Here is a 22,939-nt window from a genome sequence, read left to right on the forward strand (position 1 = left end):
ACACTTACCAGTGCCGAGTGCAGTTCTGGTCGCTGTATGAGTAAAAAGAATATAGAGGCACTGGAAGGGTGCAGAGAAGATTTGAAAAGGATGATAAGCTTATGGGTATTCATATCAGGTTGCTCTCCCATCTCCTGAAAAAAAAGGCCAAGGGGATACCTTAGGCCTTTAAAATCCTGAAAGGATTGGGTCGAGTGGATAGAGAGAGGATGCTTCCTCTTTTGGGACAGAGCATGTCTTGAGGCCGCCAATTTAAGAGAGTCACCTTTGAGAACGTGGAACTCGCTGAGTGAATAATATCAATGCATTTCGACAAGCACTTGAGGGGCAAGGGAACAGACTGTTATGACAGTAGATGTAGGTGAGAAAAGATGGGAGGAGGCTCAAATGGAATATAAACATCTGGATGGACTGGTTGGGTCGAATTGCCCGTTTCAATGCTGTATATTTGATGTAAACACAGATAGATTGTTCAGTTAACATCAGGATGTTGAATTCTCCACATAGTAGGAAAAATACGATCTTGGAAAAGATGTAGCGAACACTTACAAGAGCGATTTCGAGCTTGAAGAACCACAGCTGCTCAGGTAAGCTTAAAGACCTTTATCTCTTTAGAGCAGCAAGACTTAAAGATGACCCAGTAGGTTTATAACATTCACGCCACACAAGTGCTGATCAAAGATTGTCTCCAGCAAGAGAGGATCGAACCATCTCTCCTTGACATTCAACGGCATTACCATCACTTAATTCCCCACTATCAACGAGGGTTACCGTTGACCAGAAACTGAACTGGACTAGCCATATACATACTACGGCTAGAAGAACAGGTCAGAGGTTAGCAATCCTGCAATGAGTAACTCACCTCCTGACTCCACAAAGCCTAGCCATCATCTGCAAGGCACAAGTAAGGAATGTGACGGAATGCTCTCCACTTGCCTGGATGAGTGCAGCTCCAACAACACTCAAGAAGCTCGACACCATCCAGGACAAAGCAGCCTGCTCGATTGCTACATGTTCTACAAACACCACCGATGAACACTGAGAACAGTGGTACCATCTACAAGACGTACTGCAGAAACTCACCAATGTGTCTATCGTAGGCAGCACTTGCCAAACTCATGACCGCTGCCACCTGGAAGAACAAGGGCAGCAGATACTTGGGAACACCACCACCAGGAGGTTTCCCCTCGAAGTCAAACACCATCCTGACTTGGAAGTATAGCATTGTTTCCATACAGTCACTGGGTCAAAATCCTGGAATTCTATAACAGTACTGTGGGTGTACCTACACTACAGGGACTGCAGTGGTTCAAAAAGCAGCTCACCATCACTTTCTCAAGGACAAGTGGGAATGGCAATAAATACTGGCCTAGTCAGTAACACCCACATACCATAAATTAATGTTAAAAAATTGATTATGGAAGCTCTCTCACTGCTAACATTAATCCAAACGATTTATTGATACTTGGCCATTCTTCTCTTTGCTCAGAGATATTACATTACGAACCGTTCAGCCCAAGGGAGAATTTGCAATCTTATGGATGGCTGACCTGTTTATATCTTGGATTTTTTTTTAAGCAGTCTAGGATACAAGGATCATGGCTCACTTTAAATTCTAATTATTTCAGTGGCAGTTCCTTTACTACAGTTAATTCTCACAATTTTCTTCATGTCCTCCTCTGGTACATTTACATTCTCACCTGCAACGTCACTTGTCAGAAAATAGCTAACTGCCAGAACTTTTTGGGCTGTTCACACTGGCGGGATCTTCCTGTCCTGTCAATTGGGGCACTCATACTATGGGTTTCCTGGCAGCGAGGAGTCCATTCAGTGGGAAACCCCATTGATGACAGGGGAGAACCAAAAGATTCTGCTGCCTGCCAATGGTGGGTGTGATAGGTTGCGCAGAAAATCCTGCCCAAGGTTTGTTGTTTACAATCATCCTGTATAATTAGATAATCCCACTCTCTCCTCTGCTTTGAGTCACTCCGTATTGTGCAAATGGTCTTTAATTATATTGCTTATAAAAACTTTTGCATCATCTACAGGCCTTCCCTCATACAGGAATCGTCCATTTTAAGAGTCAGATGCTTTCCTGATTGAAATGACTTATATCAATGCTAATTTTCCCATTTTAAGATATGTACTATCAGGAGATGCATTTCCAACTTAGACTTTTGGCCCCTTTGTGTAACACAAACACAAAATAAACAAATCACAATGTAGACAAATCTTATCCATTTCCAATGATGTGGTAAAGAACCAGCGAGAACAGGTTTCGTTTTCCTGATTTCTGCAAAGTGCATCCCTAAGATGTGGTCAGCATATTTTTGTGGTATCGATTTCCCTCGTATTCTGTCTTATTTCACCCTCCAAAAAGATCAGGTTGTCTTCACGTCACTGCCATTGTCTCACTGCAAAAGAATCCACTGACATTTGTTGTTTGTATTCACGTGGAGAATGGTGATTTGGCAACGGAGGGGCATATCACATGTAAAAATTTATCTGAGAATGAGGATAGCTCTTAGAGAAAGACAAATAGGAGGAGGGAAGGGGAAGGAAAGCAAACACAAATACCAGTTACCTTCAATAAAGAGAATGTAATAGGCACCAGCATTGGTAATGTGAATCAGTGGACTGGAAGGTACAAGACTCTCGGTAATGTTGTAGTACACCTCCTGACCAATGGGATCTCCGTTCTTTCCAGACACGAGCTGCAAAATCAACTTATTGACAGACCTCACCTGAAAGAAAAAAAACAACTGTATCTTTAAACATATATTCTCTGCAGTTTATACAACTTTAAATACAACAAATTGCTTAGAACTATGGTATAATCGAACTTTAGCAACTCCCTTACAATTTGGAAACAGTCTATTAGTTCTGTGGATAAAATCACTCCAATCGTTTTGCAAGAACCCAAATTTGAACCTTGATTTTGCGTTAAGTCAATCTCAGCAAAGGTGACAGTAGGAGCACTGAGCGACACAGTGGTTAGCGCTGCTGCCTCACAGTGCCAGAGTCCAAGGTTCAATTCTGGCCTCAGGTCACTGTCTGTGTGGAGTTTGCACATTCTTCCCGTGTCTGCGTGGGTTTCCTCCGGGTGCTCTGGTTTCCTCCCACAGTCCAAAGGTGTGCAGGTTAGGTTGATTGGCCATACTAAATTATCTATTAGCATGAGGAGGATTAGTAGGGTAAAATGGTGGGGTTGTGGGAATACGGCTTGGGTGGGATTGTGGTCAGTGCAGACTCAATGAGCCGAATGACCTCCTTCTGTACCATAGGGATTCAATGATATTCTACGATGATATTACTGCGTAGGGTCAATGGACTGGAAATGTTAACTGCGTTTCTCTATCGATGCTGCCAGACCTGCTGAGTTAATCCAGCGTTTTCTGTTTTTATTTATGAATAACCTGAAACTGCACACTGCCCCCCTGCTGCTCTAGGTTCAATTGGGACTCCGTCTCCAGGTTGATGCAGATCACTCAGAGCAGCATATCTAATCAAACTCATTCTCTAAAGGAGAGGCAAGGGTGGGATGGGGAATGGTGATAAATGAGAAAACTGCAAATATCCAATCACAGTGTGGTACATATCCACTCGTGGGTGGTGGCTCGGGGAGGCAGTTTCCATTTTGGGTGCAACCGGCAATTCCACTGGAAATTGTTCCCATTCGCAGAAGTGTTTTTTAATCCCTCAAACTCAGTCGCACCATCGCTGAACCCAAGATCTGCCATGAACCGACACAGTAAGAAGTCTCACAACACCAGGTGAAAGTCCAACAGGTTTATTTGACAGTAATCTCGCAAGCTTTCGGAAATGTTGTTCCTTCATCAGGTGTGTGGAAGGTTCTGATCACAGAAGGGCATGTGAAGTCCCTTCTCTGATAACAGCCTTCCACACGCCTGAGACGAAGGAACAGCATTTCCGAAAGCTTGTGCGATTACCGTCAAATAAACTGGTCGGACTTAAACCTGCTGTTGTGAGACTTCTTACTGTGTTTACCCCAGTCCAACGCCGGCAACTCCACATCATGGACCAACCCAACCAGGTAATATTTTTAAATCTCCTTGATTTTAGTAATTCTTCATATATTTAAGAATGGTAGCTTGGTAAACTATGATTAATGCAGCTGGACCTAGACTTAACACAAAAAAAATCTTAAATCACACTGTCTGTATACCACCCGTGAGGAACTCTTTAAATTACTGAACGTGGCATTTTAAAACATACTAAACTATTTTGTTGTTTGCTCGTGTTACAGTAATCAGTTCTTTAGTAAATTTAAAAGAAATTCATAGGTTTAAGGTGCAAGGGATAAGGTTTAAAGGAGATGTACGAGTCAAGTTTTTTTTTAAACACAGAGGGCGGTGGGTGTCTGGAACTCGCTGCCGGGGGAGGTAGTGGAAACAGATACGATAGTGACTTTTAAGGGGTGTCTTGACAAATACGTAATCAGGACGGGAATAGAAGGATATGGTTCCCGGAAAGGTAGGGGGTTTTAGTTCACGTGGGCGACGTGGTTGGTGCAGGCTTGGAGAGCCTGTTCCTGCGCTGTAATTTTCTTTGTTCTTGGTAAAACCTTTGAAAGTGGACCTATTAATGTTCTTGCACCCAAAGATTTCAGCTTAATTTTTTTTAAACTACCAATAGTAAATTTTTAAATAGTGACAGGAAGATATGGCTCGTCTTGGGGGATGGTTTTACTTCTAAAATCTTTGCCCTTAAATTCCTTGATCTTTTTGAACTGGTTAAACTGATATTGAGGCAAAGGCATTATCAACAACAGCACAGTTGAGGCACACGCCAGGTCAGTCATATGCATTTTAGAAGAGCGAGGGGGGGATTTTATTAAAACTTACAGGATATGTGAGGCCTGGATAGAGTGGACACGAAGAGGATGTTTCCACTCGGAGGAAAAACTACAACCAGAGGACACAACCAAAGGCTAGAGGGACGATCTTTTAAACACAGATGAGGAGAAATCTCTTCAACCAGAGAGTGGTGAATCTGTGGAACTCTTTGCTGCAGAAGACTGTGGAGGCCAGGTCATTGAGTGTCTTTAAGACAGAGAGAGATAGGTTGCTGATGAATAAGGGGGTCAGGGGTTACGGGGAAAAGGCAGGAGAACGGGGAAGAGAAAAATATCAGCCGTGACTGAACGACGGAGCAGACTTGATGGGCCGAGTGGCCTAATTCTGCTCCGATGTCTTACGGTCATTTAGGATTGTTGCTAAAAGGAAGTAGTAACAATAGAAAATCATTTGACCCATTGCGTCTTTGAACGAGACAGCCAATTAGGCCCACTCTCCACTCTTTCCCCCATAGTCCTCCAAACATCGCCTGTAAATATGCAACATAACACATTCTAAGTTACAAAAACACTCTCATCGCTGTCATTTTGAACTTTATCGTGGCACGGTCGTGTGTCACAGCCACTACCGATCAATGGCCGAAGAAGTTTCTTTCTCGTACCGGATTAATAGGCGTAAAAAAGATCAAAAAATCTGCCACGTCATCAGCATTCAGATCTGGAAGTATTAATGCAGGACCTATCACAGAAAGGTCATCGGCAAAAGTAGTGTTGAACGTCCACAACGTTTCTCCTGAAATAAAACACAAGAGGCATTGTAAATGGTCACAAAAATCAAATAGCACTTACAGCCTTTTGGCAAAGATGTCCAAAGATGTGCAGCTTAGGTAGACCGGCCATGTTAAATTGCCGCTTAGTATCATGGGGACTAGCTAGAGGAAATATATTGGGTTATGGAGAAGGGGCCCAGTGGGGTTGTGGGTGGGGATTGTGGTCAGTGCAGACTTGATGGGCTGAGTGGCCTGCTTCTGCACTGTAGAATTCTATGATTTTTTTTCCAAAGAACATCACCAGCCACTGATACGTTTGAAATCTTCACGTTTTTAGATTATCCACTCTTTTCCAGTCTGTCCGTTACTCAGTTCCACTTTCTATATTTTGATCCAAGGCAAAAAAAAGGGCAATAAAATAGAAGCAATCAGTAAACTGGTGTTCAAAATAAATGCACCTTAACCGCGGAAAATCTAAAAAAAACTGCCACCATGATCTAACATCATTCATTTGTATCACGTTCAAAAACAACTTCTTAGTTGCTTCGTCGTGAGTTTGTGTGAAGGGAATTTCAAATGGTGAAGTTTCTGTGAATGGCAGTGTGACTGCCGAGCAGGTCATGTGGATTTATTTTGAGGTGTTGGTTAAGGAAAGGATGTTGCCCATTGCGAAAAATGTTTACAATTCTTTAAATAGCACCCTCGATATATTTATCACGGGAATAGGAAAATAAGTAAAGAGCATTTCGTTTACATCAGTTCACAGTATGTGGTGTCACTTCTGCTACCAAATTAACCTGTTAGACTTTAACCTAGCGTTGTGAGACTTCTCACTGTGTTTAACCCCACTCTGACGCCGGCATCGCCACATCGTCACTGGTGACGCCAGCATTTACTGCCCATCCTCTGCCGGGCTTAGGAAGTCTTGCACTTGGGCACTCCCATTTCACACTGCCCACCGCCCTCTTCCAATGTTCCTTATCCCTTGATATCCCACCCGCTTCCTCTCCATGTCTCCAATCCCTCTGGATGGCCAGGCACCTGACCGTTCCCCTCTCACACCTCCCTACAAGACAAGACTCCAACCTCACTGCACCATCTCCACCATCCCACCCACTCTCTGATTTCTCCTGACCCCCCCCCCGCTCCCTCCATTCAGTCACCTCGAACCACAAAGAGAAAACATTTGGGGTCTCTGAGAAAAGGCTATTTCCTTCTCCCCTATAGCACATAATAAGTAATAGAGGCAGCATATCTCTAATCATAAATGGCCAAGTTGACACCCCACTACAGTAGAAGGAGTGCCGCATTGTTGGAAGTGCCAGTTTTCAGATGAGACCCTATCTGCCTGCTCATGTCATGTCAACGATCCCACGGCACTGTTTTGAAGAACGGGGAATTTCTCCTTGGTGTCCTGGTCAATATTTAATCTCAATCAACAGCGGAGAAAACAAATTACATAATCAAAATCGCACTCTTGTTTGTGGGAGCCTGCTGTACACAAATTGATTGCTGTTTCCTACACCCCAACAGCGACTACACTTCAAAAGTACTTCAATGACTGTAAAGCACAGGGAAATCTGGTGGTTATGAAAGGCAGTATATAAACGCAAGTCTTTCATTCTTTCTTTCCCTTGCGACAGTCCCATTCCTACTATCACCTGACGCACACCCAGCGCTCCTACAAATTACATTCCAATAAGCAGTCCGGGCATTTTACATTCAAGAGCAGGTCCGTACTGCCCAATACCTTATTATTCTATAGCGTATCCATGAGTTCTAACACTTGGAACGACAGGTAATCTCAATCTGCGCCTTTCAGTGAAGGGTGCTTGTTTCAGGAGTCAGATTGAGAAACATTTCAGTGGCCAAGACCTGATTCAAATCATTAAGCTGCTTAATAGACAGTCAAAGCAAATCACACCTCCTCCAGTCACTCTCGCTCATTGATAAATCAGAAGCTAATAAAACATAAGCACTGTTCTTTTAATTGACGGACTGACTTATTTTTGCCAGTACTCTTGTACCTCAAAAACTTCAAGCTGAGTCTCATAACCTCCTACATTTGTAACTTCTAGCTTTGGACCCACACACATCACAGTCCTCCTCTGTAACATCTCACTGATGGTCTAAGTATCCATTTTCTCTTACATTCTAGATAAAGCAACGCTTTGGCTCAGAAGGAGTTTCTCATTAGGTCTTGTGAATCAAGTTTGCATGAATAGAAACTTCCCCAATTAGAGTCATAGAGGTTTACCACATGGAAACAGGCCCTTCGGCCCATCTTGTCCATGCCGCCATTTTTTTAAACCCCTAAGCTAATCCCAATTGCCCGTGTTTGGCCTATATCCCTCTATACCCATCTTACCCATGTAACTATCTAAATGCTTTTTAAAAGATAAAATTGTACCCATCTCTAGTACTACCTCTGGCAACTTGTTCCAGACACTCACCACCCTCTGTTTGGAAAAAAAAAGCTGCTCTGGACACTTTTGTATCTCTTCCCTCTCACTTTAAACCTATGCCCTCTAGTTTTAGACTCCTCTGCCTTTGGGAAAATATATTGATGGTCTTGCTGATCTGTGCCCCTCTTTATTTTACAGACCTCCATAACATCACTCCTCAGCCTCCGACACTCCAGAGACAAAGGTTCCAGTCGATCCAGCCTCTCCTTATAACTCAAACCATCAAGCCCTGGTAGCATCCTAGTAAATCTTTTCTGCATTCTATGATTCACTCTTTCCAGTTTAATAATATCCTTTCTATAATAGGGTGACTAGAACTGAACATAATATTCCAAGTCTGGTCTTACCAATATCTTGGACAACTTCAAAAAGACATTCCAACTCCTGTATTCAATATTCTGACCGCTGAAACCGAGCATGCCAAATACCTTCTTCACCACACTGTCCGTCTGTGACTCCACTTTCAAGGAGCTATGAACGTGTACCCCTAGATCTCTTTGTTCTGTAACTTTCCCCAACACCCTACCATTAATTGAGTAACTCCGACCCTGGTTCAATCTACCAAAATGCATCATATTTGTCTCCATTAAATTCCATCTGCCATTCAATAACCCACTGGCCCAACTGATCAAGATCCCATTGCAATCGGAGAGAACTTTCTTGACTGTCCCCTATACTATCAATCTTGGTGTCATCTGCAAATTTACTAACCACGCCTCCTATATTCTCATCCAAATCATTAATATAAATGACAATTAACAGTGGATTCAGCACTGATCCCTGAGGCATACCACTGGTCACAGGCCTCCAGTTTGAAAAAAGTTGAAGTTCTGTAACTGCAAATGTTTACGAGATTTTCTAACCTAATTTCCATTGAAGGGAACTGACTATTTCTTCCAGGAGTTCAAAGCTCGGCATACCCTATTTTTCCTCTCCCCATTAATCTCCCTGCCTCTGTTACCCTTACTCCTATTAACACAGAGATGAAGAGGAATTCCTTCCAACAGAGAAAGGTGATTCCATGGAATTCTTTATTGCAGAGAGGTGTAGAGGCTAGGTCGTTAAGAACGTTCAAGGCTGAGATAGACAGATTTTTAATCAGTAAGGGAATCGAGGATTATGGGGATAAGCAGGAAAACGGAGTTGAGGATTATCACATCATGTCAGTCATGATCTTATCGAATGACAGAGCAGACTCGATGGGCCAAATAGCCTACTATTGCTCCCAAATCTTATGGTCTTATCCATGGTTGTCTTCTCTTTGTCCCTTAACTTTCTACTTGTATCCGCTGTTGTCTATTATGTAATGCCCATATCTCTTTCATTTCTCGTTCCCCCCCTCACCAAGTTCCTTTACCCCTTTCTTCTCAATACCCATCTAGCTACTTCCTCCATATCTATAAAATATTCCCCCCACTATCTAACCTTCTTTATCTAATCTTTGATTCAAAACAGTGTACGTTATTCTTACTTACAGAAAGTATATTAATTTAATGAATCGGTTTAAATAACAGGGACTGTCTCTTCCTACAGCTAAAATAATGAAGTCCTTAGGGGAAAAATATCAAAAAATGAAATTTATTTTGAAATACATACCAGAAGAACTGATTGCAGTAAGGGGATGAGGGGATCCAATGACGAGGCATCCTGAAGACTTTGTGCCTTTTAGATTTTCAATTCCACATTGCACATGCTGAACATTCTCTGCTAAAGCTCTCTGCCACAGCAGACTCCCATTGGTCCCTGATAGGGCAGCTACGTGAGCACAAGGAGAAGAAAGGCCTGAAAAAAGATGCAGAATAAATTAACCGAGATAGTCTTGATGTAAAAGTAAACTTGATGTACAATCAACAGTCTGACAGTCACACCCACAGAACTATACCTTACTGATAATTTCACAGACACCACCCTCACCATTCCTGGGTATATCCTGTCTCACTGGCAGGACAGACTCAATAGCGGTGGTGGCACAGTGCTATGCAGTCAGGAGGGAGATGCCCTGGAAATCCTCAACATCACCTATGGATCCCATGAAGTCTCATGGCACCGGGTTACACGTGGACAAGGAAATCTCCTGGATATTACAGTGTATTGTTCCCCAGCTGATGAATCAGGACTCCACCATGTTGAACACCACTTGAAGGAATCACTGAGAATGACAAGGGTGCAGAATGTACTCTTCAATGCCCATTGAAGCTTGGTAGCACCAGCACAGAACAAGCTGACTGGATTCTAAAGGACGTAGTTCCAGTTTAGCAGATGTGGCGAGGGAAGGAGAGGAAAAAACATACTTAACTTCATCCTCATGAACCTGCCTGCTGAAGATGCATCTGTCCGTGACACTATCAGCAGGAGTGACCACTGCACAGTCCTTCTGGACGCAAAGTCCCGTTTTCACACTGAGGATACCCTACATCATGTTGTGTGGTACTATCATCGTGCGAAATGGGGTAGACTTCAAGCAGGTCTAGCAACTCAAAACTGGGCATCCATGAGGTGCTGTGAGCCATCAGCAGCAGCAGAATTATACTCAATCACAATCTGTAACCTCACGGCCCAGCATATCCCCCACTCGACTATTACCACCAAGCCAGGAGATCAACCCTGGTTCAATGAATAGCCAGGAGCAACATCAGACACATCCAAAAATGAGGTGCCAACCTGGTGAAGCTAAAACACAAGACTAGTTGCACGTCAAACAGCATAAACAGCAAGCAATAGACAGAGTTAAATGTTCCCACAGAGACGGATCAAATCTAAACTCCGTAGTCCTGCCACATTGAGTTGTGAACAGTGCTGGACGATTAAACTCCCGGAGGAAGAGGCTCCACAAATATCCACATGCTTAATGATGGAGGGACCTAGCACAGCAGTGCAAAAGATGAGGCTGAAGCTTTTGCAAGAGCCTTCAGCCAGAGCTGCCAAGGGGACGTTCTGTCGCGGCTTCCTCTGGAGATTCCAAGCAAACACATGTCAGTCTTCAGCCCATTCGATTCACTCTCCATAATATCAAAAAATGGCTGAAGGTACTGGACACTGCAGAGGTTATGGGCCCTGACAACAGTACTGAAGATTGTGCTCCAGAACTTGCCGGACACCCTAGCCAAGCTGTTTCAGTACAGCTGCAAAACTGGCATCCACCCGGCAATGTGCAAAATTGTATGGTATGTCCTGCACACAAGAAACAGAACAGATCCAACTCAGAATCCCTGCAGTGCAAATGAGGCCATTCGGCCCATCAAATCACTGACACTGACCCTCAGAAAGAGCACTTTACCTAGGCCCACCTCCCCATCCTATTCCCGTAATCCTGCAAATTGACTACGGTTAATCCACCGAACCTACACGTTTTTGACACTAAGGGGCAATTCAACATGGCCGATCCACCTCATCTTTGAACTGTGGGAGGAAACGCACGCAGACGCAGAGAGAATGTGCAAACTCCACACACGCAGTGACCCAAGGCCAGAACTGAACCCGGGTCCCTGACGCTGACACTCACCAAGGTTCGGTTTCGGTCCTGCCAGGGTCACTTCAGCTCCTGATCTCATTACAGCCTTGGTTCAAACTTGGACAAAAGAGGTGAACTTCAGGAGGTGAGGTCAGAATGACAGCCCTTGACATCAGGGCAGCATTTGGGTGAATGTGGCATCAAGGAGTCTGAGCAAAACTGGAGTCAATAGGAACCAGGGGAAAATTCTCTGCTGGTTGGAGGCACTCCTGGCACAAAGGAAGACGATTGTGGTGGTTGGAGGTCAATCGTCTCAGCTTCTGGACATCACTGCAGGAGCTCCTCAGGGTGGTGTCCTCGGCCCAACCATCTTCAGCTACTTCGTCAACAACCGTCCTTCCATCATAAAGGAGGAGGGGGTGTGTGTGGTTGGTGGGTGGGTGGGTGGGGGGGGGGGAGGTGTTTACAGATTACAGGCTATAATTACAGATTACAGTTTACCGAACGTTCAGCACCATTCGCAACTCATTGGATACTGAAGCAGTTCATGTCCAAATGGAGCAAGACTTGGACAATATCCAAGCTTGTGCTGACAAGTAACATTCGCGTGACACAAGTGCCAGGCAATGACCATATTCAACAAAGGAGGATCTAACCATCACCCTTTGACATTCAACAACATTACCATGGCAGAATATCCCACTATCAGCATCCTGTTGTGGGGGAGAGGGGTCTTTACCACTGATCAGAAACTCAACAGGACTAGCCATATAAATACTGTGTTTATCACAACAGGTCAAAGCCCCTCAGGGTCTGCAGTGGTTCAAGGCGGTGGCTCACCAACATCTTCTAAAGGGCAACTAGGATCGGGCTATAAATGCTAGTCTAGCCAGCGACACCCACATCCCGTAAATGAATAAAAGAAAAATTTTTATGCATGGAAAAGACATTACTTCTCATTACAGCTTGAGATCAGCACTCCATGCTCGGCATAGTGTCCGAACAGAAACCGGATGCTATACTTTATGAAGCTTCAGTGATATCATGACCTGTTTCCTTCATATTACATTTGCACATTATCTGTATCTTCATTCTATTTAGATATACAAATTTGAACACACCATAAAAAGCAACAGAAACACAAGTTTTCATACTAGTCTTTGTCTGGATTCAGTAGATCACATCACATAGTCCGTAATTTAACTTTCACTGCCACAAGCTTTTTAGCCGTTTGTTACATGTACTCAGTTGGGGAGAGACCAATAATAAAAGTTTGCAACAGGAAAATGAAAATTTGTTTGAATGAACATAGCAATAACCTGCTGCCTGATGGATATTCATAATCACCCCAAAGTGAAGACACCAGCAAAGCCTGATGGTTAAAAGGGCTAACTCCAAATCAGGCAAAGTATTGTGGGAGCAGCAAAGAGCAGAATGTGCAGCTGACTGGACACTGGCTGTTGCTATGCCTTGAACAGACAGTGATTGAACACATAACTGTGTGTCATGCTCCTGAGAGCATTATGATCCCTTGACAGAGGCATGGATCTCAGTATTTGTGACCAAAAAGACAGCGGTTGATCAGTGCCTGTCCTGTGAGTATGTGACTGGAAGCACCATCAGTGCCTGGGGAATCTCTGTGACAAGAGAGTCAAAGGGACATTTGCAGCAGTTACCCAGGATCAACCGCTGTAAAAGCAACAAGATCCCGAGTCTGAGGCTCGGGAGACGTTTGAACAAAGCCCGTCAGGAGGGAAGCTGATTAATTTGCCTCACCACGTGTGCTCTCTGCAAGTTCAAGCCCTGAGTTTGGATGTTTTGTTAAGTTTTGAGACCTTTTGTGTAATTGTGTGCAAACAGAGTGGGTCAGAGGTTAGTAACTTTGTGCGTAATAAATACTTTAACAAAGGTTGTTGTCTTTTTGTGGTAACTTGGTAGAGTACAATAAAGGCGATTTGCTGTACAATAATTCGAGAGTTTGGGTGTCTTTGTCCATGGTGTCAGTTGACCTAAGTTTGACGACAACAAACCTGAAGTTCTTTATAAGAATAAACAGGGATGAATTTTACAGAAAACAGAGCGATAAAGTGCTTTGCCTATTTTAATATTCTCTCTTCTCTTCAACTCTGAACTGCGTATATCGAAATAATAATACAATGTGGGTAAGTTTGCTGGTTTTGTTGCTTTTAAACAGAACAGTGGCAAACTAGAAACGTGAGTCCTGTTAGTGGTAACAGCACCACAGAAAGAGAAATGGTTGAAGTCACTACTAATAACAATCAAACACCAGGGAAACGTGACTGAACCGTTTTCAGAAGTTTCAATTCTAAAGAGCCGTGTAAATCATGATCTGAAAAACTGTAACATCGATTTAACAGGAAGAGTTGTGACATACAGAAGTCTGAGCACTGTCGTAACACAAATGGAAAAATATAATTAAAAAAGTCCCTTACCCTCAACTACACACGATCCATTAATGTTGCTGTCGTTGAAATACTTAAATGCAAAGATCACATCAGTAACTTCGTCTCCGTTTGCATCCCACAATGTGAGAAAAGGGTAACTCACTGTAACAATATAAATCGTACAAATATATCAGTACTTTGTTAACGCCATGCTTTAAATTTACTTACTTCTGTTTTATCAATTTAATGCAGTTCTTTAAACATCTCAATTATCAAATACCTCAAGAACTTAAATAGTTGTGCTTCCAATATAACTTTAAATCATAGAAACCTGACAGCGCAGAGGAGGCCATTCGCCCATCGAGTCTGCACTGACAACAATCCCATCTAGGCTTTACCCCCACAACACCACATATTTACCCCACTAATCCCTCTAACCTACATATCCCAGGACACTAAGGGGCAATTTAGCATGGCCAATCCACCTAACCCGCGCATCTTTGGACCGTGGGAAGAAACTGGTGCAGCCAGAGGAAACCCATGGGGAGACGGGAAGAACGTGCAAACTCCACACAGACGGTGACCCAAGCCGGGAATCGAATCCAGGTCCTTGGAGCTGAGAGGCAGCAGTGCTAACCCTGTGCCGCCGTGCCTTGTAGGGGAAATAATAGTTGTCTATGAAGCGAACAATTAAAATTTATAAACAAGGATTTTTTCATCAAATCAAGTCATCACTGTGCTTCTTTACACTGAATTATCCAAAACCCATGCATTATAAGGAACATCATTATACTTTACCTGCATCATCAAATGTTCGGTTCCACGCCCTTTGTGACTCGGGCCGCACTGGGCAAGGTAATACGAATGAAAATGCAAATACCACAACCAGACACAAAAATAAAACCAAGAAGAAGGCAGCAGTTCTCCAGCGGGAAAGCTGTCCAAATTTTGTAAACTTCCTGATCTTACTTTCCACGCGTCTGTCAGAAACTTCATTCGTCTCTTGGACTGCGGCCTCGTCATTTTTCAGAGGATGTATCTCTCCCTCTAAATCTTTGTTTTCTGTCATATTCCTAGGCTACATCACAACACAGAAACGAGTTACTTATTCAAAATATGCCTTCTCTCTCCTTTGGGCAAATCCTCTCCGCTCGTCCTTTATTCTTCCTGCAAAGGTTAAAGACACAGTTTAAGTTACACAGTATACAAAGCTTTTGCTATTGTGAATATCCGATTAAAAGAATATCCAAACTGCTGAAAACGGTCCCTTCTATTTCCACATCCCTCTGTTCTCCATAACAAAGAGCTTCTGTTGACGATAATTACCAATCCCAAAGTAACGACAGTTAATTGAAGAGGCAGCAGAGGAAACAAAAGGAAATTATATTACAGGCGGAAAGCAGTGATCAGCATGTTTGATGTCACAGTTTAAACAAAGTTTAAAAGAGTCTTGTGACGTTCCAAAAAAAATTTGAACAGAAACATAATTGTCACAGCAATACTCTGCAAACAGCTAAGCGGTCTTACTGTATGTTAGCAACATGCCATTTCGGATCGTGGACAACTGGCTGAATGCTGAATTTCTTGGTGTGACACCTATCCAAAGGATCACAGGTTCATAAATCCCTGCAGTGCAGAAGGAGGCCATTCGGCCCATCAAGTCATCACCAGCCACAATTCGATCCAGGTCCTAGCCCCATAACCCCATGCATTTACCTAGCTAATCCCCCTGACACTAAGGGGCAACTCTTAGCACGGCCAATCCACCTAATCCACACATCTTTGGGCTGTGGGAGGAAACCGGACCGCCCAGAGGAAACATCACACAGACACGGGGAGAACGTGCAAATTTCACACAGATACTAACTCAAGCCAGGAATCGAACCCAGGTCCCGGTGCTGTGAGGCAGCACTTCTAACCCACTGGGCCACCCCATGTAGGAGGGGAGATATTTTTAATCATCTTTGCTCCCTGTTCTCTCCTGCTACTTTTCAGTTATTTTCTTTTCAATATTTTGAAACCACCACCATCCCGCCCTTCCCTCCTCATTCTAACCCAAATCCCTTTGTTACTCTGAAATTCAATTACTGTCCAGGCTTGAAGTCCCCGGGATAAAATTATATGTATTCTGTGCGCTGATCACGGAACCGTAGAACTCTCCAGTGCAGAAAGAGGCCCTTCGGCTCATCGAGTTTGCACCGAACACAATCCCGCCCAGGCCCTACCCCCATATTCCTACATATTATACCCACTAATCCCTCGAACCTACACATCCCTGGATACGAAGGGGCAATTTCTTAGCATGGCCAATCAAACTAACCCGCACATCTTTGGGCTGTGGGAAGAAACCAGAGTACCCGGAGGAAACCCACGCAGACACGAAGAGAATGTGCAAACTCCACACAGACAGTGAATCGAGCCGGGAATCAAACCCAGGAGCCTGGAGCTGTGAAGCAGCAGTGCTAACCGCTGTGCTACCGTGCCGCCCACAACTGTTTCTTCAGACATTCTGTGTCGTATTCTCACAAGCCCGTGATTAAATTCCACTTCTTGAGCTTCCATCTCTGTCTCAGCACTGAACCACCTCTAATCCTAGCCCCATCTGAAATCCTCCATAATGCTAATCCTCCCTCCTTGTGCTTCTGAAACCTTTGACACAATCAGCCACACCATCTTTCTTCAATGCCTCTCATCCTTTGTCCAGCTCAGTGGGACCACTCTCAACTGGTCCCTCTCTCACCTGTGCAATCATTGACACAGAACCTTGAGCAGTGACTTACTTTTCCCACCCTCACAACATAATTTCCCACAAAGAACTTTGGACTCTTCTTTGCTTACATGTTTGTGACATCTGCAGATTGCTCAGGGTCTGCGTGCCATTGACAACACCCAGCCTGACTTTTCCATCATCTCTCTGAACCCTCAATTGCCTCCATGTTATCAGATTGACTGCCCAACATCCAATCCTGATGTTTATGTTACATCTACCCTAGTTAAATATATGAAAAATCGTAGCTGTTGTCGCAAATGCCACATTCTCATCATTGATTCTTTTTCCTTCTCAGGGTGAAATGTTCATAACCTTGACGTGCTACTGAATTTACAGCTGTGTTTCAGACTCCATAGTCCCTCCATCACAAAATCTTCCACTTTCCACCTCTGCAACATCACTATCCTTGTCTCAGGTGCTCTCAAAACCCACATCTAAATCCAAAACCTACATCCAGACTCACCTATTCCAAAGCTCTCTTGGTTCCTTTTATTCATTGATGGGATGAGGGCATTGCTGGAAAGGCCACCACTCATTGTCCATCCTAAACTACTTTAAACTTGCGCCACCATTTTGGGGACCATTTAAAAGTTAACCACACGATTAGAGTCATACAGGTTTACAGCATGGAAACAGGCCCTTCCGCCCTACTTATCCACGCTGCCCCTTTTTTTATCTACTAAGCTAGTCCCAATTGCCCTCATTTGGCCCATATACCTCTAAACCCATTTTACCTATTTAACTGTCTAAATGCTTTTTAAAAGACAAAAGTGTACCCACCTCTACTACTAATACCAATGGCAGCTTGTTCCAGACACCCACCACCTTCTGTGTGAAAAAATTGTCCCTCTGGACCCCTTCATATTGGTGTTAACAAATTGTCCCGAAATTAGACCTCCCACAATCTGGCACACATATAATTCTTGAAATTTGCACACCTTTATTGTGAAATCCTAGAGGCGTAGGCAAAAGTCATAGGTAGAAGGAGGATTGGAATGAGGCACTCAATGAAAGTTAAAATGGCGGTGCGGGCTTGTTGGGCCGAAGGGCCCGTTTCCTGTGCTGTGTTGTTCTTTGTTCTTTACATCCCTCCAGAGGAGCAATTTTTTTATTGTGGGGTCCGAATCAGATGTGGCCAGACCAAGTAAGGACAGCAGATTTCCTTCCATAATGGACATTAGTGAAGCAGATGGACAACTATGATATGATATGATATGATATGAACTATGAAGAGAGACTGAATAGACTGGGTCTGTACTCGGAGTTTAGAAGGCTGAGGGGGGATCTTATAGAGACTTACAAGATAATGAAGGGGGTGGATAGGGTAGAGGTAGAGAGATTCTTCCTGCTTAGAAAGGGTAGCAGAACGAGAGGGCACAGCCTCAAGATAAGGGGCAGGGGGGTGCAGTTTAGATCAGAGCTGAGGAGGAACTTCTTCACTCAAAGGGTGGTGAATCTCTGGAATTCTCTGCCCGTTGAAGTGGTGGAGGCTACCTCGCTGAATATAATTAAGTCACGGGTAGATAGGTTTCTGATAGACAAGGGAATTAAGGGTTATGGGGAGAAAGCGGGAAAGTGGAAATGATCCACTGCAGATCAGCCATGATCTTATTGAATGGCAGGGCAGGCTCGAAGGGCTAGGTGGCCTACTCCTGCTCCTATTTCTTATTATGTTTTCAATGTCACCCTGACCGAGGCTAGCTTTATATTCCAGCCGTCTTGGTGGGATTTGTAATCATGCCGGCAGAGCATTCGCCTGGCTTCTGGATTACTAGTCCAGTGACAATACATCGACATCACCGTCTCCCCACCCTTGATAAATTTCAGCCATTCGAGTCTTTATTGCCCACGTACTATCCCACGTGAAGTTTCAGTCATCTTTCACTCCTTTGCTCACTGACTTTTATTGGTTTCCAAATACATAATGTCTCAAATTATAAATAGAACATAGAACAGTACAGGCCCTCCGGCCCTCGATGTTGTGCCGAGCTATGTCGGAAGCCAAGATCAAGCTATCCCACTCCTGGTGTGTTCCGTGTGCCTATCCAATAATCGCTTGAAAATTCCGAAAGTATCCGACTCCACGATCACAGCAGGCAGTGCATTCCACACCCCAACCACTGTCTGAATAAAGAATTTACCTTGAACAGCCCTCCTATATCTCCCACCGTGAACCTTATGGTTACGCCCCCTCGTAACAGCAACATCCACCTGAGGAAATAGTCTCTCCTTTGTTCACCTTTGTGTTCAAATCCCTTCAAAGCTTGTTCTTATCTCACTCCCCGCCTCCGGAATTATATCCAATAAGACCCACGTTGCTCGAGTTATATTTGCTGTACTAACTTCTGCAGCTCATTCAGGCTTGTGGTGGTCTAAAATATCACTCAACCTTAACACTGTGACCCATCTTGGGGACTGCTCTGAAGTGAAATGACACGGCAGAAGGTACAAAGACAAAAAAAAAAGCCCCAAGCTCTATGCATTGAAATCACACACTACTTCCATCAATTTGATTTCTTTTACTATACACAAGGATTTTTTCTGTCTAAATGTATCAGGGTCTCCGGTATCTGTCAGCAGTCACTAAATCCCTACAGTGCAGAAGGAGGCAGCCAATCGGCCCAACGAGTCTGCACTGACCATAATCCCACTCAGGCCCTATTGCTGAAACCCCACCTATTTACCGTTAATCCCCTGACATTAGAGTCAATTTAGTATGGCCAATCAGTGTAACCCGCATATCTTTGGATGTGGGGGGAAACTGGAGTGCCCGGAGAAAACCCATGCAGACAGGGGTAGAACGTGCAAACTCCACACAGACAGTGATCCGACGCTGGAACTGAACCAGGGTCTCCGGTGCCGTGAGACACAGTGCTAACCAAGGTTGCTATCTATCTAGAGACACATGTACAGTTTACGATGCAGGATATCCGACATGTGTGACCAGCCTAACTGGGCCACAAAATGTAAATTAGGCCATTTAGTCCATGAAATCTATGGTCATATGTTTTAGATACACCAGCTTTACCCAGAGATGCATTCCAGGTATTCATATTGTATGAATTGCTATTAACATGAGACCTGAGTTTATTTTATCCATTTTAATTCACTTCTGATCTTGTCTAAACACAGTAAAATCCCCATGAAACTATTTCCTTCCAAGTTTGGTGTCCACATTTTGCCTCGTTATTCTGTCCTCTGACACTGCTTCCTGACCTAGAATGCCTTGGTAATCACTAGTGTGGCAATGCTATTTAAAGCATCTCACTCAGAATTCCAAGGTGATATCAGCATAACTTTCCATTTCTTGGCAGCAGTACAGGGCTTGACCAATCTAGGAACAAAGTAATGGGGAGCAGAAAGAGTGAGCACAGAAATTCTGACCAACAAGATAAAACGTTCTGTGCGCAAAGCAACAACTTATTCATTTGTCTCGATTTTCCTGTCAATTACTGACAGATTTGGGGCATAAAATACAATACATTGGAACAGTAATGCCTACAACCTCAAAAAAATCTGATTTTTTAAAATCTGTCAACTTTAACGTCCATCATGATCTCACTCCAACAGATCTAAGTGATAATAATTGACCTCCAACAATTTCCCCTAACTTCAGACCCAAACCACTGGTGGTAGGTTTATCAGGAAAAGTTGGATACCTACTCGCCAAGCATAGACCAGAAAGATTTTATTTTGATATTCTGTATAAAAAGCAGGGTCCCCCCACCAACAGAGGATACTGAGAGAATCTGAAGCTTTCCAGAAACTTTGTTGTCACATTCGTCAGTCAGAAGCGAAACTGTATAACCAGGTAATCACTGGTGCTACACTCCAGAATACTTTCCTCCTCTGTGCTAATAGAAACAGGAGTTGATAAAATAAATAAGTCCAAAGATGTGCAGATTAGGTTGATTGGCCATGCCAAAATTGCCCCTTAGTGTCCTGGGATGTGTAGATTAGAGGGATTAGCGGGTAAAATCTGTAGGAATACGGGGGTTGGGCCTGGGTGGGATTGTGGTCAGTGCGGACTCGATGGGCCGAAGGACCTCTTTCTACACTGTGGGGTTCTATGAAAAACCAAAATAAATTTAGACCAGGTGATGTGTATATACCCAGTTTTTCTCTCCTGCTGCAGAAAAGAAATCAATTTCATACCCCTGGACCTAGGTGAGCATTTAAATCTCATTTAACCTGCAGGGGAACAATAAGATCGACAGAATCAGCACGCCTTATGAAATTTCTATTAGTATTCCTAGGGGCAGCAGATCGGCACAGCGGTTAGCACAACTGCCTCACAGCGGCAGGGATCCAGGTTCAATTCCTGGCTGAGGTCGCTGTCTGTGTGGAGTTTGCACATCCCCCCCCCCCGTGCATGCCTGGGTTTCCTCCGGTCCCCTCCCACAGTCTGAAAAACACACTGGTTAGGGTGCATCGGCCGTGCTAAATTCTCCCTCAGTGTACCCGAACAGGCGCCCGAGCGTGGCGGCTAGGGGATTTTCGCAGTAACTTTTTTGCAGTGTGAATGTAAGCCGACTTGTGACACAACAAGTAAACTTTTAGGTTGGCAGAACTCGTTGCCTGCCAGTCTGAGGAACGCACATAATTACAGAGTGTCAGCAAAAAATAACATCAAGGACAACCCCTGCCTGCCCCAATGGAGGCACAACGTAAACACGACAGGACAATCTCAACAACTATTTTAAACACAACCACTCTCATTCATAACGAATAAACATTGGAAGGTGGAGATTCTTACAGTGAAGCGGCCGCTCGAAACCCATCCACACGGACAGAGAGAGAGAAAGAGACTCGACCACCTTTCAGCCTGAGGAATTGCCACCCTGCTCCCTGTCATGTCCACCATTGCACTGCGCGTATGCCCTTGGCCCCGCACTACCCTCTGGGTAGTGTAGTCCATCCCTCCGTCCGCGGCACGGTAATCATGGGGCGGGGAGACTACATCTCCCGACATGCTGAGCGGCACAGGGGGCGCAGCGCCTTCTGGGTAGTGTAGTCCCCGCCCCCTCCACCCGCGGCAGGGCGGACGTGGGGAGGAGTCCAGCTCCCGGCACGCCGAGCGCCAGGCGCGGCGCCCTCTGGGTAGCGTAGTCCCTCCCTCCATCCGCGGCGGGGTGAGACTGGAGCGGGGAGGACCACACCTCCCGGCGAGCCCCGCGTCAGGCGCGGCGCCCTCCGGGTATTGTAGTCCCTCCCTCCATCCGCGGCAGGCTGAACACGGGGCCGGGGAGACTACACCTCCCGGCGAGCCCCCGCGCTGGCGGGCTGCGGGCACCGGAAGGTTGGTACGTTACTGAGGGAGAGCGCCGAGTTAGGCCTCAGGGATCTGCTGAAGCGTTCCCGTCATTTTACCCTTAGATACTGTTTTAAAAATTAATCATAAGACACAGACTGAGCTCGTAAGCCAGAATTAAATAAAAAAACATAATGTCTGCTCAGGCTCAAATGAGAGCGATGCTGGACCAGCTGATGGGCACCTCCAGGGACGGTAAGTGCGTTTCTCATCCTGATACTTTGGGCGCCGCTTGTTCCCTTTTCCCACCCCACCGGAGTGAATTTTTATTTTAAGATCAGTCTCGTTAAACCAAAAGCCACTCACCCCGAGAGAAAATAAAATACAACAGTACCCAAGGTGTGGCTGACAACTGTGTGTGTGTGTGTGGAGGGGAGGGGGAGGCTGCTTCCAAGGCCAGGCCACATGGAAGAGTGTAGGCCTCAAATACTGCCCTGTCCCCTTCAACTCACACTGGGGGCCACTCTGCTGGAGAAGAACCACCAGCCTCAACTCCGATACTCTTTGTGCACAGATCAGTCCAAAGTCGTTCCAAGCATGTCGTCTTCCCATGGAGGAAAAGTTAAGTGGCGCACAGCAGCTATGTTACCGTAACCAATCTTAAGTTCTAATGGATAAGACCCGCTGCTGGAAACAATTCCTGCCCCCCCCCCCCCCCCCCCGGCCAAAGATCAATGCAAATTATATTCTACCTAACACAATGTTTGAATGTTGCGACTTGTACTTCACGTTTTACATCAGTTGGGGGGGGGGGGGGGGGGGGTGGTAAAAAAAACCAATTCAGTCATTCATAAGAACTAGAAGTAGGCCATGGGCCGAATGGCCTCTTTCATAGAACATAGAACATTACAGCGCAGAACAGGCCCTTCGGCCCACGATGTTGCGCCGACCAGTTACAAAAACAATGACCCACTAGCCTATACCAATCCCTTTTCGTCCATAAACCTATCC

At 44.7% G+C, this 22,939-nt stretch overlaps 2 protein-coding genes across 3 annotated transcripts in view; one reads left to right on the plus strand and one right to left on the minus strand.

The window, feature by feature from the left end:
• fam234a (family with sequence similarity 234 member A) overlaps positions 1-21,537 on the minus strand; it is a 37,224-nt gene extending 15,687 nt beyond the window's left edge. The window contains exons 1-6 of the mRNA XM_080184016.1: positions 21,434-21,537; positions 14,706-15,074; positions 13,956-14,069; positions 9,648-9,833; positions 5,479-5,609; positions 2,585-2,744 (exon numbers count right to left, since the gene is read on the minus strand). Coding sequence (XP_080040142.1) covers positions 2,585-2,744; positions 5,479-5,609; positions 9,648-9,833; positions 13,956-14,069; positions 14,706-14,976 — 862 coding nt within the window. The 5' untranslated portion in view covers positions 14,977-15,074; positions 21,434-21,537. The remainder of the gene's footprint in view (positions 1-2,584; positions 2,745-5,478; positions 5,610-9,647; positions 9,834-13,955; positions 14,070-14,705; positions 15,075-21,433) is intronic.
• Positions 21,538-21,975: 438 nt separating this feature from the next.
• The window catches only part of luc7l (LUC7-like (S. cerevisiae)), a 45,360-nt gene continuing 44,396 nt past the window's right edge, over positions 21,976-22,939 (plus strand). Inside the window, exon 1 of one of the 2 annotated variants that reach the window (XM_080184013.1) lies at positions 21,976-22,183. In XM_080184013.1, coding sequence (XP_080040139.1) covers positions 22,123-22,183 — 61 coding nt within the window. In that variant the 5' untranslated portion in view covers positions 21,976-22,122. The remainder of the gene's footprint in view (positions 22,184-22,939) is intronic. The other variant, XM_080184014.1, reaches the window with a different exon arrangement.

This window comes from Carcharhinus amblyrhynchos, unplaced genomic scaffold (genome assembly GCF_965287045.1).
Source record: "Carcharhinus amblyrhynchos unplaced genomic scaffold, sCarAmb.v2.hapA scaffold_519, whole genome shotgun sequence".
Lineage (NCBI taxonomy): Eukaryota > Metazoa > Chordata > Chondrichthyes > Carcharhiniformes > Carcharhinidae > Carcharhinus > Carcharhinus amblyrhynchos.